This window comes from Phycodurus eques, chromosome 4 (genome assembly GCF_024500275.1).
Source record: "Phycodurus eques isolate BA_2022a chromosome 4, UOR_Pequ_1.1, whole genome shotgun sequence".
Lineage (NCBI taxonomy): Eukaryota > Metazoa > Chordata > Actinopteri > Syngnathiformes > Syngnathidae > Phycodurus > Phycodurus eques.
Genome location: NC_084528.1, coordinates 3762033 through 3782327, shown reverse-complemented (window position 1 = coordinate 3782327; position 20295 = coordinate 3762033). Strand labels below are relative to the sequence as shown.

Here is a 20295-nt window from a genome sequence, read left to right as displayed (position 1 = left end):
TATGGACAATCTGTGGTGAGCACAGAAGTCCAATAACAGAACACCGCTCGGGTTCTGATTGGGAGGGGGCGTTCCTCCCAATCACGCCCTTCCAGGTCTCACTGTCATTGCCCACGTGAGCATTGAAGCGTGAGCTGTTTGGTGCATAGGCACAAATAACAGTCAGGACCCGTCCCCCCACCCGAAGGCGAAGGGAGGCTACCCTCTCGTCCACCGGGGTGAACCCCAACGTACAAGCACCGAGCCGGGGGGCAATAATTATACCCACACCTGCTCTGCGCCTCTCACTGTGAGCAACTCAAGAGTGGAAAAGAGTCCAACCCCTCTCAAGAGGACTGGTACCAGAACCCAAGCAGTGTGTGGAGGCGAGCCCGACTATATCTAATCTGAACTTCTCAATCTCACACACCAGCTCGGGCTCCTTCCCTGCCAGAGAGGTGACATTCCACGTCCCTAGAGCCAGCTTCTGTAGCTGGGGGTCGAATCGCCAGGGTCCCCGCCTTCGGCCACCGCCTAGCTCACACTGCACCCGAACCCTATGGCCCCGCCCACAGGTGGTGAGCCCATGGGAAGGGGGACCCACGTTACCCCTTCGGGCTGTGCCCGGCCGGGCCCCATGGGTGCAGGCCCGGCCACCAGGCGCTCGTCTTCGAGCCCCACCTCCAGGCATGGCTCCAGAAGGAGGCCCCGGTGACCCGCGTCCGGGCAAGGGAAACCTCGATCCTTATATTTTGTTCGTCATAGGGGTTTTTGGAGCCGTGCTTTGTCTGGTCCCTCACCTAGGACCTGTTTGCCATGGGTGACGCTACCAGGGGCGTGAAGCCCCAGACAACTTAGCTCCTAGGATCATTGGGACACACAAACCCATCCACCACGATACGGTGACGGCTCAAGGAGATGTGCCAAAAAGCATTCTTTCAAAAAATAATCTACCAGACACAAATGTCCTTACTTTTTATGCTGCTTAGTTAAAACTGCCACACTGACAAAATTTTGTCTGCAAACTTTTCATTATGTAAAGCCCCACCAGTCACCATAACACTAAGATACAATTAAAATGCAGAATCTGTACACCATATTTACCTTAAAATTAAAGTATTATCTAAAGATGTCATTCTGTCCTTAGTCCACAACTTCAAAGCAGTGCGACTGAACTCATCGGATAATGATAACCATACACTTTAACTTTTACACATTTAAGCCACAATATATTTTTAAAAAGTTCAATTGTAACAAATTGGATTCTGAGAGGCCTGTTATTGCGCAACATAAAGATGGGAAGTGAGGCACTTGATCTGTAATTTTGCATGTGACATGAATCATAGAATATATTTAGATGTTTTAACACATTCCACTTCACAGTCTATCATTTATAGGATTTTGAGTGTTGAGCCTATTAGCAGATTGCAGTATCCAAAGACTAAACATAGGGACGGAAATGGGAAACTTGATGGTCGTAGAAGAGTTAGGATCCTAGCGACATGGTCACAATGGTCTCTTGATTTAAATTATATGCAGAGGTGTGTAGGAAAGCGCTACATTTACTCTGTTAAATATTACTAAAGTAGTATTTTACGGCTTCCCAGCTAATCAGCGTTCTCAGTGAAGGCAACGGGGCATGATTGTGTTTACATTTCAGATGACAAAAAAACAACAGTTTTCATGCATTGTAATATTTGTCTGGCACTGTCTGCCCAAATGTGGAAATTCCAGCCCACTTCTAACTTGATAAAACACAGTAGTCATATTTTGCAGTGCTTTGAAAAAGTGTTTGCCCACTTCCTGATTTCTTATTGTTTTGCATGTTTGTCACACCTAAATGTTTTTCATCATCAAACTAATTTAAAAAATAGTCAAAGACAACACAAGTAAAGACAAAATGCACTATTTATCCATCCATCCATTTTCTGAGCCGCTTATCCTCACTCGGGTCGCGGGCGTGCTGGAGCCTATCCCAGCTGTCATCGGGCAGGAGGCAGGGTACACCCTGAACTGGTTGCCAGCCAATCGCAGGGCACATACAAACAGACAACCATTCGCACTCACAGTCACACCTACGGGCAATTTAGAGTCTCCAATTTATGCATGTTTTTGGGATGTGGGAGGAAACCGGAGTGCCCCTAGAAAACCCACGCAGGCACGGGGAGAACATGCAAACTCCACACAGTCGGGGCTGGGGATTGAACCCCGGTCCTCAGAACTGTGAGGCTGACGCTCTAACCAGTCGTCCACCGTGCCGCCATGCACTATTTAAATGGTTTTTATTATTAAAAAGTGATTGCCCACCGGTTAAAACATAATTGTGGTTTATCATACCTGAGTTGTCTCTAGCCACATACAGGCCTGATAGAGCCACAGCTGTTCTCAATCAAGAAATCACTTAAATAGGACCTGCCTGACAAAGTGAAGTACACCAAAAAATCCTCAAAAGCCAGACATCATGCCGAGATCTAAAAAAATTCAGGAACGAAAAAAAAGGAAAGTAATTGAGATCTGTCAGTGTGGAAAAAGTGATAACGCCATTTCTAAAGCTTTGGGACTCCAGCAAACCACAGTGAGAGTCATCATTATACCCAAATGGCGAAAACATAGAACAGTGGCAAACCTTCCCAGGAGTGGCCGGCCAACTAAAATTGCAAGAAGAGAACATAAAAAACCCCACAACAACATCCAAAGAACTACAGGCCTCTCTTGCCTCAGTTAAGGTCAGTGTTCATGACTCCACCAAAAGAAAGAGACTGGCCAAAAATGGCCTGCGTGGCAAAGTTCCAAGACGAAAACCAATGATTGCTGCTAAGGGTGACAGAATCAGTTATTAGGTTTAAGGGAAAATCACTTTTTCACACAGGACCATGTAGGTTTGGATTTTCTTTTTTTCTCCCTTAATAATAAAAACCTTCATTTACAAAATGCCTTTTGTGTTTACTTATGTTGTCTTTGACTAATATTTAAATCTGTTTGATAATGGGAATCATTTAAGTGTGACAAACAATGCAAATAATAAGAACTCAAGAAGGGGGCAAACCCTTTTTTTTACACCACTGTATGTTCATAAATCACTGTAAAACAAGCATCTTTTAGGGTATGTGCTAATCTTGCACACACTCACACACACACACAGCAATATCAGAATTTGCACATTCACGTTTTATTCAGGTATTTGTATCTTATTTGACCTTCATGCTCTGATTTAAAAAATAAATCAGAAGTTACTCACCATTTACTCAGAACTTGAGTGGTTTCTTCACTGTACTGTACTTTCTGACTCTTCAGTAATTTTTTGGGAGGACAACTTTTTACTTTTACTTCAGTCATATTCTTTTCAAGTAACAATAGTCTTACTTGAGTACAATATTTGGCTACTCTACCTACCTATGATTATATGAACAATAACAGTCATCAGTATAAATAATAGTACGTTGTACAATGATAGAAGAGCTGTATTTTTTTCTGTAGGTGTCAGTGCAACGACAGTAAAACAGCAGCCAAGTGTCAAACCAATCAAGAAGACGTTACCAGCTCTCCGTGAATGTTAAAGCTTAAGGCAACGAGAAGAAGCGTTTGTTGATTTTCTATCACTTATTTTGTTCATGATCATTGGGAAGCTGATACTGCACAAAACTGCCTGGATACTAGGGGCAGGACCTGAAATGTGAAATTAATTGCCTTTGCACACCGGTCAGGACTCTACCCTCTCCATTTTAAAGTCCTGTCTTAACACCCACCTGTATTCCCTCACCGCAGTATGTTTAATTTTATTTTTGATTTCTTTAGGTTTTATTGAATTTTTCTAGTTTTTGTAGTTCTTGTTCTTAGTCATTTCTATCCATATTTTATTATATATCTGCTTCTATTCTATTTTGAAGCACTTGAAATGTAGCCTACTGCACTTTGGGCTGTTGGAGTTTAAAGTGCTTTATAAATTAAGCATAGCATGATTAATGACAAGATGTGAAACTGACCCTGATTCAAAAGGGAGTTAGACCAAACTTGGGGCTAAATTCGTATCATTATTGTCCAACTTAAATTAGGTGACAAATATGGAGTTCCTCCTTTCTTTACAGCTAAAACCCCTTCCACTCTTGATTGTTGGAAGACTTCTAACAAGATGTTGACATGTGTCTGTGGGAATATTTGTCCATTCATTCAAAAGAACATTTGTGAGGTTAAATGTCACTGATGTTGGACTTGAGAGAGGGCCTCACAGCCTCTTATTGTGTGTCCCTTGTCCTGGATTATATATTATACACACATTATGTTTACTGCTTCACACAGGTCCATATAGTTTAGAATTTGTATTAGTATTTGAAGTTTAACGTTTTCCTTCATTCTCTATAAAGACACAGTCTGACAACTATCATCACTCAGCTCACCTGCATGACCTTGGATGTAGTTGTGGTCCTTCTCTTGTCCCCTAGTGGAGCTGCAATGTTTGGGACTTTGGTTCTCACTAACAGAGTGAATTGGGCTTTGGTTGCTCAATTTGAAGCTGCTGGGTTCCACCTGGTTCACGCTAAAGCTGCAGCGCTGATTCCAGGACTTGAATCTTTCTGCAGAGACGGTCTCACTCAAACTCATTGAATGATGGTTCTGGTTTTGGTTGTGTGTCTGAACATTGTGGTGTAGTAAAGTGAAGCACTCTCCCAAGCAGCTCAAAGTGGCTGCAGAAGTAGCTTTTAAAAGGAGTAAATCCTAGAGCAAGAGGAAGGAACGGAGCGTGAAAAAACTAAGGTGAAAATGTGCATGTTTCTAGATTTTTGAGTGGCACATGTTCGACATCTAACTCATAATCATCATAATTTCTTCTTGTCAATAGAATGGAAGTTTATAATATAAAACAATAAAGGTGGTTGAATTGTTATATTGTATGTGTGAGCAAGTAGCTATGGCTGTGATCAAATTGTATTGAAGGTGTTTATTACATCATTCAGAGAGGAGAGTGGTCCAGCTCTTGGGGGCAGAGATTCATTGGAGTTGACCAGGATCTTCTGTCCCTCTTGTGCCTCAGTCATCCCCTACACAAAGACCCAAAGACCGGATAAGATAGTTTACAATCATTGCAAACGATGAGCAGCTTGTGGAATATGTAGTTGCAAACATCTATCCATCCATCCATTTTCTGAGCCGCTTATCCTCACAAGGGTCGGGGGGGGGGGGGGGGGGAGTACCGGAGCCTATCCCAGCTATCATCGGGCAGGAGACGGGGTACACCCTGAACTGGTTGCCAGCCAATCGCAGGGCACATAGAAACAAACAACCATTCGCAGTCAGATTCATATCTACGGTCAATTTAGTCTTCAATCAACCTACCACGCATGTTTTTGGGATGTGGGAGGAAACCGAAGTACACAGAGAAAACCCACGCAGGCACGGGGAGAACATGCAAACTCCACACAGGCAGGGCCAGGGATTGAACCCCGGTCCTCAGAACTGTGAGGCAGACACTCTAACCAGTCACCCACCCGCAAACATCTAACCGTTCACAAAAAAGGATACCTTGGTTGCAGGTAGAAGCACAGACCGTGTAAAATTTCCCAACAGGTGCGAAGATTACTCATGTCAAACCTTTCCACAGATTTCTGTGAAGGACATACATGAAATTAGACGATCTAAGTTATACTTTGGAAGGACTGTCTGCTCCAAAATAATTTTAATGCACAGAAAAGAACCCCTTCATTTCCATGGGGGTAGGGACTGAGTCCTGCCATGACTAGCTAAAAATAGTAAGTTATTGACAACCCCCACCCCAAAAACTTTTATACTTGCCGTTAGATACCCCAAGAGAGCGGCAAAACACAACATGAGGCTCCTCAACTCACATCACCATAGTTCCTTGGCACTAAAATGCCACAAGATAGTGGTAAAGCACTACTATTTAAATTAGACAAGGTTTTGCCCTGAGCACAAAAACAGCAAATATAGGTGACTTTTTTAACTAATAATTGAGATTCTCCTCAGAAGAAAAATCACTGGATGGACTAGACAACGTGATACATTGTACATAAAGTAGTGTGCTTAATCCAAAAACAACTATGACAACATTGAATAAAACAACTTTCTAAGAGTTATAAAATACCACATAAAAAAACGCCGACTTTCACCAAGGTTTAAATGTTTACATAACTTAATCTGGTGCAGGTAGCAAGGGTTTCAGTTCCTAGTTCATGATGGTGTGAATGTGACTTTCTCTTTATGTTCCCTGTGATAGACCAGTCCAGGGTGTAGTCCACCTTTCGCCCAAAGTCAGTTGCAATAGGCGCCAGCTCGCCACAACCCTGAACAGGATAAGCGGTATAGAAAATTCATAGTTTTGATAGGTTGTCTACGTGGCACCCATTTACAAAATCTGTCCTTCTATCTGACAAACAGGCCAACGGTGATCAAATCAGAGAGGTATTCCTTCCTACATCCTTTTTAACACGGCACAGGTAATACAAGAGTAGAAATATTTCCATTCTCTCAATGATGAACCCAGGCAAACAAATGTAATTGACAGTGAGGAAGACGTGTGTGTGAGAAGAGATAATGAGTGCTTCCTGTGACCCTAAAATATAATTAAGAGTGGCATTGGCTTCCGAGTACCGCAACTGGGACATCATCTTATTTAACGACTATGTGAGATGAACTGTGATGAATACTTATCATATACATCCATAAAGTGCTTTCAACAGTGATGACACAACACTTTCCATTTATCATAAACAAGAGTTTAAACCCGCTTTACTATTGTAGTACTTAGTCTACACTGTTAATTAATTAAGTCCATCCATTTTCTTTACTGCTTATCCTCACTAGGGTCGCAGGCATCCTGGAGCCTATCGCAGCTATCTTCGGGCGAGAGGCGGGGTACACCCTGAACTGGTCGCCAGCCAATCGCAGGGCACATATAAACAACCAACAATTTGCACTCACATTCACACATACAGGCAATTTAGAGTCTTCAATCTACCCATCCTGCGATGTTTTTGGGATGTGTGAGGAAACCGGAGTACCCGGAGAAAACCCATGCAGGCACGGGGAGAACATGCAAACTGCACACAGGCAAGGCCTGAATTTGAAACCTGGTCCTCAGAACTGTGAGACAGATGTGCTAACCAGTCGTGCCACCTTATCAATTATTATTATTAATTATACGAGCATATATTTGTCTTTGTTTAGTCCCAAGAGAAATATTGTAATACACTATCTACTGCATAAATCACAACAGTGGAACAGTTTTAGATGTAATCTGAAATATTGTAATCTCCATGTCTTGTTTAGCAAGGCATTGCTAAAATGCAAAGCTTTTGACCAGTGTTGTTCAAAGTGCTTTCATGTAAACTCAAATACTGATATTCCTCTCTGTTTGTCCACAAAATCAGAATTAACTTCATTATGTTTAATGATACATTAATACTTCATTATTTATGGTGCGGTACATGGTCAGGCATCTGTCTAGAGATCTATTTGAGCATGACATCACTTTCAGCTCACAAAAATACCCCACTCAAGGACTGGTTTTATTTTTAAACCTACTTTTCAGTAGCAGTGGTTCTTTCTTTATTTCCATCTACAGCACTGGGATTGTTGTTTTTATGATCTTGTTTCTATTTTTATTTTACCATGAACCGATTTGAGGGGTCTGAAAAAAACTATTTGTCCGTGTTGTCAAATACAGTTACAATAAGGCCAAATTTGATCTTCCAAATATAACTGCGACCAGTGTTCAGCAGGAAAATCTTTCCGGTAGACACAATGAACAGGCTTCGGTGACTCATATACTGTATATCCTACTCCTACATACAAAAAAGCCTAAACGCAAAATAATATTTGACCTGTAAAGCACTTACAGATAAAGATTCATGGACACAGTTGTCATCTCTTGTGTGGAACAGAGACAAGAATCGCAGTGAAATATAAACTGTGGTTTGGATCAAACAGAGGCAAAGTCGAAGTAGGTCTTTTCATACACTGTCACACACTCTCACACAGCCTCACTCAACACGTGCTATTCTCAGGGGAAGGTGAGTCATCGGTGCTGTGACAAGACAGCGAAAGAGAGAGATTTTAAGACACTTTCACAATTAAAATACTGGATGTAGCAAAATATAGAATTGGATTAATCCCACCCACACAAATAACAGACTCACTTCATCAATGCAAACAAGGATGGGTAAATGTGTGGACTAAATTTCAAGAATGAACGAAAACAGAACAGGACTGTCACTGAAATACAGTATTGTGAAAAAGTATTGGCCCCCTCCTCAAATTCTTATAGTTATGCATAGATTCCCCACTTTAATGTTTAAGATCATCAAACAAGTGTAACATTCGTGCCTCGCCTTTCTCTTTCCCCAGCAATCATCACCTCCTCGTTCGTGCAACTGTTCTCAATCAGCACTCATCACTGCCCGCATATAAGCCTGCCAGATCCAGGAATCCAGCGCCGGAGTATTGACGCTCGTCCGTGGTACACAGTCCAACTCTAGTGATTCCTTCTTGTGTGATTACTTGACTTCCCACAATTTTACTGATCCTCTTGTGTTCTTCTCCGTCTCCAGTGTTCCTTCCGTGTATCCCGCCTCGCTGTCCGCTCCAGCCACGCCACCAAGCTCTTCCACCTCCCCATGCTCCCGCTTCCTGCTCCGACGGACCACCATCACTCCTCGAATATCCTACCCCTGAGCTACCCCCAAATAAACCACTCATATACTTCCTCCACCTCCGTCTGCTTTTGGGTCCAGTCCAATATCATACGACGACCAACCGTGACAAAATACTCAGGCCAATATGCACCCAGGAAACCCGGAAGCGTTGAGGGAAGCGCTCGCCCACCAAGGCGCCCACATTGGAAGACAGGATAAACCTCTCCATGAGATTATGGACTCCTTAAACTCCCTCTCACAACAAGTATCTCTCATATCCTCCCAGATGCACTCCGGCAACCCTCTCGTGAGCTCACAGCCAGGGACACTTCACTCGAGGAATTAATTTCGAGAACTATAAAACTGTACAATCGCCTACGGGAAAGAGCAAGAGAGAGAGGGATTAGAGCATGCAGTTTAGCACCCTCCGCGGGCACAGCGCCGCTAGCTATTCCGCCGCATCCTCACCATCCTCATTCCACCTCCTCCTCACCACCCACTGCATTGGAGGAACCCATACAACTCGGCAAGACCAGACTAGACCCTCAGGAACGTCAGCTCCGTTTCAGACAACGTTTATGCATCTATTGTGGACAACCAGGCCATTTCATCGCCACATGTTCCATAAAACCAAAAGAGAGGGCTCCCCACGTACGGAGAGTGCCATGGTGAGCAAGAACAACACTTCTCCCAGCTCTCCCTCCCGTATGACCGTTTCCTCGTTTATCCTTGGCTTTGATTGCAAAACTCCGGCTCCTAACCTCATTGACTCCGGCGCCGACGACAACTTTACTCACGAGGGCTTGGCGTGTCAACCTACCTCTCGAAACCTTTCAGGTCCCTAAGAAAGTCACTGCCCTGGACGGACGACTCATCTCCCCGGTCTCTCAACAAACGGCACCATTTACACTAATAATCTCAGGTAATTACCAGAAAACCATCCAACTTTTTGTCATTCCTTCCCCTGAGACTCAATTAGTCCTCAGAATCCCCTGACTCAAAAAACCCTGCCATCGATTGGACCCAGCTGTCTATCACTGGGTGGAGTCCTTTCCTCAGCTACCTGCCACACCAATCGATCTTTCCCGGGTGCCGCAAGAATACGACGACCTCTCTCCAGTGTTCAGTAAAGATCTTGCCATATCACTACTCCCCCCAGCCCCTATGACTGTGCTATCGACCTCCTGCCGGGAGCCCCTCTCCCCTCCAGTCGCCTCTTCAACCTTTCCCACCCTGAGAAGAAGGCTATGCAAAACTATATCCGTAACTCTCTTTCTTCTGGACTCATCCGGCCCTCTTCTTCCCCCCTGGGGGCTGGATTATTTTGCGTTGAAAAGAAAGATACCACTCTCCGCCCCTGTATCGACTTCCGGGGACTCAACAACATCACTGTGAAAAATAAATCCCCGCTGCCCCTCATTGACCCTTCATTTTAACCCCTCTGTGACGCCCAGATATTCACCAAATTGGACCTGCGCAACGCATATCATCTCATCCGCATTAAAGAGTGGGACAAATGGAAAACTGCTTTCAATACCCACCTTGGACACTTTGAATACCTTGTCATGCCTTTTGGGTTAACCAACGTTTTTCAAACCCTCATCTACGACGTTCTCTGTGATTTGCTCAACCGGTTCGTCTTTGTCTACTTAGATGATATCCTCATCTTCTCCCGCTCCCGCGAGGAACAACACCAATATGTCTGCCAAGTCCTCCAATGCCTACTTGAGGACCGCCTTTTTGTGAAACCGGAAAAGTGTGAATTCCATCTCTCCTCTGTGCACTTCTTAGGATACATCAATGCCAAAGGACAGTTACAACCAGACCCGGCATAAATTGAAGCAGTCGTCAACTGGCCCATTCCTTCCACTCGCAAAGAGCTGCAATGTTTCCTAGGCTTTGCAAACTTCTACCGTCGATTCATCTGCGATTACAGCAAAGTGGCAATTCCTCTCACCAGTCTCACCTCCACTAGCTCTCCATTCCATTGGACCCCTGCTGCATCCCAAGCATTCGAATACCTTAAGGAGCTATTCGCCAGTGACTCCATCCTGAGACACCCGACCCCTCCCTCCAGTTTGTTGTTGAGGTTGACGCCTCTGACATTGGAGCTGGGGCCGTCCTCTCCCAGCGGGACCCCGAATCCCAGAAATTACATCCTTGTGCCTTCTTTTCCCATCGCCTTTCCCCATTTGAACGGAATTACGACATAGGGAATCGTGAGCTGCTGGCCATTGTCTGGGGCTTGGAAGAATGGAGGCATTGGCTGGAGGGGACCGTTTCTCCTTTTGTTATATGGACCGATCACAAAAATCTCACCCATCTCCGTTCCGCCAAACGTTTGAACCCCCGACAAGCTCATTGGGCCCAATTTCTCAGTCATTTCAACTTTAGCCTCTCCTTCCGCCCTGGTTCCCGCAACGGCAAGCCTGACGCCCTCTCTCGCATTCATTCACCCCCCTCCAGCCCAGTAGAACTAGAACCCATCCTTTCTTCTTTTTACTTCATTGGGGGAGCCACATGGGAGATTGAAAAAGTGGTAAAAAAGGTTCAGAGAATCCAACCGGATCCCAAGACTGTACCTCCAGACCGGCTTTTTGTGCCCAATTCAGCACGCTCTGACATTCTTCAGTGGGCCCACAATACAAAACTTACCTGTCATCTCGGAATCACCCTCACCATGCAGTTCATCCAACAACACTTCCGGTGGCCCAGCCTTCACCTATTTAAGCTCCACGGCATCCACGTTGACATCGTCTCAGACCAAGGTCCTCAGTTCTCCTCCCAGGTATGGAAGGAGTTCTGTAAGGCGGCGGGTGCAGAAGCCAGTCTGTCCTCTGGTTATGATCAGCAATCTAACGGCCAGATGGAGCGGTCAAACCAAAGTCTGGAGTCTGCTCTGCGCAGCGTGGCTGCTCACAACCCCGCCTCCTGGAGCGCCTTTCTGCCGTGGGTGGAATATGACCACAACTCCCTCACCAGCTCCGCCACAGGTTTGTCTCCCTTTATGGCCTGCTATGGTTTCTGACCACCCCTGTTTAAGGATCAGGGGCACACTGTGGCAGTTCCATTGGCGAGAGAGCACCTACGACGTGTACAATCCATTTGGAAGGACGTAAGGGCCGCCCTGCCTCGGTCAGCCGAAAGAAATAAGCGGTTGGCGGATCCGCTCCAGCCACGCCGCCAAGCTCTTCCACCTGCCAAAACTCCCGCTTCCTGCATGTTCCCTGCTCCGACGTACCACCATCACTCCTTGAATATCCTACACCTAAGCTACCCACTAAGAAACCTCTCATATCTACTTCCTCCGCCTCCGTCTGTTTTTGGGTCCAGTCCAATATCCTACGACTATCAACCGTGTCAGTCATTACGGAAGACCCCAAAAATAATCAAAGAAAAATAAAGAAATAAAGAAATAAGTTCATTCCAGGCGGCACGGTGGCCGATTGGTTAGAGTGTCAGCCTCACAGTTCTGAGGACACGGGTTCAATCCCCGGCCCCGCCTGTGTGGAGTTTGCATGTACTCCCCGTGCCTGCGTGGGTTTTCTCCGGGCACTCCGGTTTCCTCCCACATCACAAAAACATGCATTAATTGAATTGCCCGTAGGCATGACTGTGAGTGCGAATGGTTGTTTGTTTCTATGTGCCCTGCGATTGGTTCAGGGTGTACCCCGCCTCCTGCCCGATGACAGCTGGGATAGGCTCCAGCACGTCCGCGACCCTAGTGAGGAGAAGCGGCTCAGAAAATGGATGGATGGAAGTTCATTCCAATTGTCTCTGTCTTATCTACGTCACTAGCAAAGATCTCAGCCTACCTCTCCTACCTACCTCGAGCCAGCGCTCTCAACATAACAAACACGTGCTCTCGCAAGTGGGTCTTCTACACAGAGGCAACCAATCAGAGGAAAGGAGGGGTCTTAGCTAAATATTGACAAAGTGGATACAAGACTGGTTCAAGCAAAAGTAGCTGTCAGAGGGGCCTCTTCTGGACACTAGTATGACAAAACCAAGGTGTTTTTTTTAAATGAAATTGACACTTTTATACTAACTCTGTGTTAAAGATTCACTCTATGGAGGTCTAAATAGCCCTCATTGCAATACTTAGAAAAATTTTAGCCCCAGAAAATTATTGCTGTACATATTGTGAAATGGTTAACTCTAAGTCAATTTAAGAATGATTACCAGTATAGTAAAGCTTCTTAATGATGACCTTTCTACTATTATTATTACCTTTCCTTACTGATTGGTTGGGAGAAATCATAGCGTTTACTGTTGTATATCAACAATAGGAAATGAGACATTTCACTCTTTATAATAAAAGTATAATGTTACAAATAAAAGGCTTGAGTCTTAAGTGTTGTACGGAGACCCAAAAAGAAACAATAGTGTTGGAATGAATTTATGAGCAAAATGCCAGTGAAAGTGAAGCATCTGGTTGACATGACAAGACATGACGAATGTACGTGTATGAAAATGATTAGATAATAGTCACATGGTTATCAATTTAAGCAGAGTACATGTGCGTGCTCATACATTAGCAAATGAACCACACTAAGATGTGCTTAAATACATCAGCCTCCTGGTACAGCTGTGTGTGGAGAGGACTGAGCAGGCTGAGATGAAAACCAAAAGGTCATCAAGTCATTTGGTGAAGATGGAAAACAAAGCAAAAGCATCAAAGCGCGAGGATTACTTTGGTTGTCCATTAAGCAAGAGCAGGTTACATTGTACATCACAACCCTGAGCATGCATTGCTTTTAGCACACCTGTGAGAGTGAAATGGTGTCAGGGAGGATAAACCATTAGAGAGCTCAGACATTTGCTTCACATGCCTGAGTGGAGGAGATGCAGACGCTCTGAGAAGCTGAATAAAACAAATTCTATCTTACAAGTTTGGAACTATATCAATATCACATTGTACAGTTTGTTGTTTATGTATTTATTTATTTTTACTTTTATTTGCTTTTATTTTGATTTTTTTACTCTGCTGTCTGCAGCCAGGTCAACATTGCAAAAAATAATGGGTTCTTACCTGGATAAATCAAAGTTAAATAAAATAAATAATAAACAAGTACAGTAGCTGGGTGGAAATTTATTTCTCTCCGATGTGTCTCAAAAGCTAAACTCTCTGGGTAAGATTTTATTTGGAGTAGTCCTAATCCAATAAGGAAGCAGGAAAGAGAAGGGGATTGATTGAACATTCGTCTCATCAATGTGGAATTTAAGCAGTGGATTAAACGCCTTTGTGTTTTTGTGTTTGCATGCGTGTGCGTGCATGTGTCTGTTTGTGTGCATACCTTAGCCCCTCTGTCAAACTGGACCCGAGAACACAGCTGTAGCTGTGTCATCCATAACTCCTGTTCCTCTGCATTTGATGCTGAAAGAGACAACAATAATTGTAACTCTAATAAAACTTTTGCGTGCAAGGATATATTTATAGAAAGTCTTTGCTAAATCCAGTTTTATGTCACACTTACCTCTAAGTTTATAGGATTCACCAATCGAGGACTGAATGGCAAACATATAAGGAAAGTCACTACAGGAGACAACCAATGCTCCAAGTAGAGACAGTGACCCTCTGGGGGGGCGCTGACTTTTGCTGTGTTCATTTCGATAGTAGTCAAGCTGGCCAACCATGGGGTCAAGAACAAAATACCTGCAAGGGTGAGAGAAGTCAGAAGAACGACTGAGGAAAAACTGAATACGGTTATGGTTTTTTGAGTACCAAATGTAATGTATTGGGATATTCTATCTTTAAATTGAATGATACTAAAAATCATCCGCAACAAGACATCCAATTAACATCCTGGAGACCCATTAGTTTACACCATATCATAATCTTAAACTGTATTGATTGACACTTTTGTTTTTGACCTCCTAGCCATAAAGTATCAACACTGATTGTGTAAACTTAACACCATTATGTTCGTGTGGCTCAGTCAGCATTCTCGAATTGAGAGGAAAGAACAAAACTTTCAAAAAATTCAGTTCACTCTTGACCTCATGAGCAATTTAAGAATAAATGATTTTACCCAGTAGTTATTCCAACAGTCACAAAGCAGTCTTTCTAGTAATACAAATGAGAGCTACTGATGACACACCTATTTTCATGCCATATTGGAACGCACACCAACTCAATGCTTTTGAACTTCGGTTACGGAGTAACTCTTGTATATTTTGAACTGCAGAATTCCATTTTCCCCAAGATTGCACATACTTGGTGACTTAAGCATAATCGACCTTCCAAATAAATATTCACAGTCAATACGTTTTGCGTTAGGTTTCGCCAAGAAAACAATTTTACTAAACTGGAAAAATAATTTATCAATATTAATCACTGGTTATAGCTCATCATAGAATATATTTCATTAAAAAACTATAAATTGTCCATAGGTGTAAATTTTAGTGCGAATGGTTGTTTATTTATATGTGCCTTGTGATTAGCTGGCGACCAGTTCAGGGTGTACCCCGCCTCTTGTCCGAAAATAGCTGGAATAGGCTCCAGCACGCCCATGACCCAAGTGAGGATAAGCGGTACAGAAAATGGATGGATGGATAGAAAAAATATCTGCGGAATGAAAAAAAAAAACATAATTACAGAGCTGGGATGATAACTGGACGAGCCTCCCGCGTGCCCTGTTGGTGGATTCGCTCATGTTCCGTCGGGGCTGGAGTGGTGCAAACTGCCGTCCACCTTGGTTTCCCGTTCTGGCTACTGGTGGGGGATGGTGGGGCCCCCTGTCGCTCCTCGGACCTGCTTCTTCCTCTTCTCTCAGGTCCTTGCGTCCGGCTGCGGTCGCTTCCCCCTCTTTTCGTGTGGGGCGGGGGATTTCCTGCAGACCGTGGGGGCTGCTGTGGGGTTTTCTGGGGGTGGGTCCATCTCCAGCACTCTGGGGTGGGTAGCATGCGCTGGCTGGGGGTGTTCAGGGGGCGGTACTGCAGGGCTGGGTGAGGTGTTCCTTTCTCCCTGTAGTTGTCCCGCCGGATGGGCCCCGCCTGCAGAAGCCATGCCTCTTAATCACTCACTTAGCACACACTCACACCATTCACTGATTATATTTTTTCACTAATCACATTCGAGCACACACACATATTCAGGGTTTCTTGGGGGAATGGTGTGGGTTCAGGGGGTTACGGGCGTTGGACCCAGATGCAGTACGTCAATGCCGGTTGGTGGATGGCTGGTGGAGTAGCTTTTGGAACCTGCGGCCTCCCTGGCCGGTTTCGGGCAAAGAACTCCCCCTTAAAACTGTGTTCTGTCTGACTGAATTTTCAATAAAAATCTATCAGAATACAAACAACCACAGTGGCATCTTAAAAACTCCACTGTGGCACAGTAAAACTGTCCTGGCATAAAAGGGATACAGATCCTCCCAAAAAAAAAAAAAAGAATGCGCAAAAGACAGCTGAAAGGATGTAACAGTGACAAAAACAGGCTTAAATCAAGAAGCACACTGTACACACAAGCAGTGGATGGTATGGTTCAGCATAATCATTTAGTGCAACATCACTGCATTGGTAATTAATGTAATCTATTTAAGGACATAGAGGTGTGAAAGATGTGGATAACTGAGCTTGGCCGCGAGATTCAGTAGGAATGCCTTAAAGTACTGTGTGATCGAAACATGGAAAGATCGATTATTTACTGCAATAATGATTAACTTATTTTCAAGGCATGAAAAAAAAACCAATGGAACAGCTGAAGTCTAGATTTCACAATTTGCAGTTCAACCACAATTATAATGATAAATAACACAATTATAATTATAAATACACATCAACCATCGTACAGCATGGAATGCAGCCCTATGGGGGGCACAAGCCAGTGCAAACTGTAGGCTGGTTCCAAGCCCGGATAAATGCAGAGGGTTGCGTCAGGAAGGGCATCCGGCTTAAAACTTGGCCAAACAAATATGAGCGTTCATCCAAAGAATTCCATACCGGATCGGTCGTGGCGCGGGTTAACAACGTCCACCACCGGTGCCGTCAACCTGCAGGGCGCCGTTGGAAATTCAGCTACTGTGGGTCGAAGTCGAAGAAGAGGTGGAAAGCGGGTTCTTCGGCAGAAAGAGAAGAGGAAAGCACAGAGCCTAGAACTGAATGTGGGGACTTTGAATGTTGGGACTATGACAGGAAAATCTCGGGAGTTGGGTGAAAAGAGTATCACATCAAGTGATGAGGCTGAAACTTGAAATTGAGGGTGTTATGTATAATGTGATTAGTAGCTATGCCTCACAAGTAGGATGTGACCTAGAGGTGAAAGAGAAATTCTGGAAGGAGCGAGACGAAGTAGTTCTCCCAGACAGAGAGAGAGTCGTAATTGGTGCAGATTGTAATGGACATGTTGGTGAAGGAAATAGGGGTGATGAAGAAGTGATGGGTAAGTACGGCATCCAGGAAATGAACTTGGAGGGACAGATGGTGGTAGACTTTGCAACAAGGATGCAAATGGCTGTAGTGAACACTTTTTTCCAGAAGAGGCACAAACATACGGTGACCTACAAGAGCGCAGGTAGAAGCACGCATATGGATTACATCTTGTGCAGACGATGTAATCTGAAGGAGATTACCGACTGTAAGGTAGTGGTAGGGGAGAGTGTGGCTAGACAGCATAGGATGGTGGTGTGTAACATGACTCTGGTGGTGGGGGGAGGAAAATTAGGAAGACAAAGACAGAGCAGAGAACCATGTGGTTGAAGCTGAGACAGGATGAGTGTTGTGCAGCTTTTCGGGAAGAGGTGAGACAGGCTCTCGGTGGACGGGAGGAGCTTCCAGAAGACTGGGCCACTGCAGCCAAGGTGATCAGAGAGGCAGGCAGAAGAGTACTTGGTGTATCTTCTGACAGGAAATGAGAGAAGGAGACTTGGTGGTGGAACCATACAGTACAGGAAATCATACAAGGAAAAAGGTTAGCTAAGAAGAAGTGGGACACTGAGAGGACCGAGGAGAGGCAAAAGCAATACATTGAGATGCGACATGGGGCAAAGGTAGAGGTGGAAAAGGCCAAACAAGAGGCATATGATGACATTTATGGCAGGTTTGACACTAAAGAAGGAGAAAAGGATCTATACAGGCTGGCCAGACAGAAGGATATAAATGGGAAGGATGTGCAGCAGGTTAAGGTGATTAAGGATAGAGATGGAAATATGTTGACTGGTGCAAGTAGTGTGCTAGATAGATGGAAAGAATACTTTGAGGAGTTGATGAATGAGGAAAATGAGAGAGAAGCGAGAGTAGAAGAGGCAAGTGTGGTGGACCAGGAAGTGGCAATGATTAGTACGTAAGGGAGTTAGAAAGGCATTAAAGAGGATGAAAAATGGAAAGGCAGTTGGTCCTGATGACATTCCTGTGAGGTAGGGAAGCCTCTAGGAGAGGTGGCTGTCGAGTTTTTGACTAGCTTGTTCAATAGAATTCTAGCGCGTGAGAAGATGCCTGAGGAATGGAGGAAAAGTGTGCTGGTGCCCATTTTTAAGAACAAGGGTGATGTGGGAACTATAGAGGAATAAAGTTGATGAGCCACACAATGAAGTTGTGGGAAAGAGTAGTGGAGGCTAGACTCAGGACCGAAGTGAGTATTTGCGAGCAACAGTATGGTTTCATGCCTAGAAAGAGTACCGCAGATGCATTATTTGCCTTGAGGATGTTGATGGAAAAGTACAGAGAAAGTCAGAAGGAGCTACATTGTGTCTTTGTAGATCTAGAGAAAGCGTATGACAGAGTACCCAGAGAGGAACTGTGGTACTGCATGCGGAAGTCTGGAGTGGCAGAGAAGTATGTTAGAATAATACAGGACATGTATGAGGGCAGCAGAACAGTGGTGAGGTGTGCTGTAGGTGTGACAGACGAATTTAAGGTGGAGGTGGGACTGCATCAGGGATCAGCCCTGAGCCCCTTCCTTTTTGTAGTGGTGATGGATAGGCTGACAGATGAGGTTAGACTGGAATCCCCGTGGACCAAGATGTTTGCAGGTGACATTGTGATCTGCAGTGAAAACAGGGAGCAGGTGGAGGAACAGTTAGAAAGATGGAGGCATGCTCTGGAAAGCAGAGGAAGGAAGATTAGCCGAAGTAAGACAGAATATATGTGCATGAATGAGACAGGTGATGGTGGAAGAGTGAGGCTATAGGGAGACGAGATAGCAAGGGTGGAGGACTTTAAATACTTGGGGTCAACCGTCCAGAGCAATGGTGAGTGTGGTCAGGAAGTGAAGAAACGGGTCCAAGCAGGTTGGAACGGGTGGAGGAAGGTGTCAGGTGTGTTATGTGACAGAAGAGTCTCTGCTAGGATGAAGGGCAAAGTTTATAAAACAGTGGTGAGGCCAGCCATGATGCACGGATTAGAGACAGTGGCACTGAAGAGACAACAGGAAGCAGAGTTGAAGGTGGCGGAAATGAAGATGTTGAGGTTCGCTCTCGGAGTGACCAGGTTGGATAAAATTAGAAATTAGCTCATCAGAGGGACAGCCGAGGTTCGATGTTTTGGAGACAAAGTTAGAGAGAGCAGACTTCGATGGTTTGTTCACGTCCAGAGGAGAAATAGTGAGTATATTGGTAGAAGGATAATGAGGATGGAGCTGCCAGGCAAGAGAGCTAGAGGAAGACCAAAGAGAAGGTTGATGGATGTCGTGAGGGAAGACATGAGGGCAGTTGGTGTTCAAGAGGAGGATGCAGGAGATAGGCTTACATGGAAAAGGATGACGCCCTGTGGCGACCCCTAAAGGGACAAGCCAAAAGGAAAAGAAGAAGAAGAACCATCGTACAGCATGGCAATAAGTTCTGTCAACATATTATACATACATACATACATACTGTAGTGACTCCCAGTTGCCAAAACCTCCCCCCTTGATAAGGTACATTCTGCCCTGCGGCCCTGCTGTTCGAGCAAACCACTAGCAGACACCGACTGGACCTTAAACTAATTAGCAGCTTCCCGTCAAATCGTGATTCTCGTCTTCAAAAAGAGTCCTTTCCTTCTTTTGCAGATAACGACAAAGCTGGGAGAGCTCAACAATGGAACGCAAATACAGCGATGAACGATTTGCTTAATATTCAAACATGCACACAAGGGGCCACCCACTGGCGTTTGAGAGTACTCCAACCTGTGAACTAACATTCAAAGTTGTTTTTAACTGAAGATAAAATGTCCGTTTTCATATATCACAAACTCTGCAGAAATATTCCAAATGTATGCCTTGGATGTCTGTGTCAGTGTGTCAACTTTACAGGTGCGGCTGCGAGACGTTGAGAACTGTTTGTCTTGGTTTGAAGCCAAGCAGCATGAATTGTGATTGAACCATAAGCAGTTGATGTGCCAAGATTAAAGTTTATACAATCATTCTATATGCTTGATCTCTGAGTAAAGAGTACAAAGTTGGGAGTATTTTATATTGAGATATGATTTTTACACCACTTTTATGGAAATTTGTAGACTAAATTCAAGTCGATGGGTGTGGTCTTTTCCGGTCCGCCGTCCTCTGAGACACGCCCCCTGGGTATTTAACCTCTGACTCCCGCCTACTCGCTCTCTTTTATGTCTCTCCTCTTTTGGTTCTGGCTCTCTTCTTTTTCCTCGGCGCGCTTATGCCGTGCCGCCACCCCTCCCTCCATCCCTTTCTTTTGTTCAAACACACAGCTTGGCAAAGGTGAGCTTTGGGGATGGAGATCCGGCTCCC

General features: G+C 44.6%; 1 protein-coding gene across 3 annotated transcripts in view; it reads right to left on the bottom strand.

Moving 5' to 3' along the window:
* osbpl10b (oxysterol binding protein-like 10b) overlaps positions 1 to 20295 on the bottom strand; it is a 65025-nt gene that overhangs the window by 40237 nt on the left and 4493 nt on the right. For all 3 annotated transcript variants that reach the window (XM_061673667.1, XM_061673666.1, XM_061673668.1), the window contains 4 exons: positions 14102 to 14280; positions 13922 to 14001; positions 4923 to 5015; positions 4374 to 4692 (listed from right to left, as the gene is read on the bottom strand). In XM_061673667.1, the coding sequence (XP_061529651.1) occupies positions 4374 to 4692; positions 4923 to 5015; positions 13922 to 14001; positions 14102 to 14280 (671 nt within the window). The remainder of the gene's footprint in view (positions 1 to 4373; positions 4693 to 4922; positions 5016 to 13921; positions 14002 to 14101; positions 14281 to 20295) is intronic.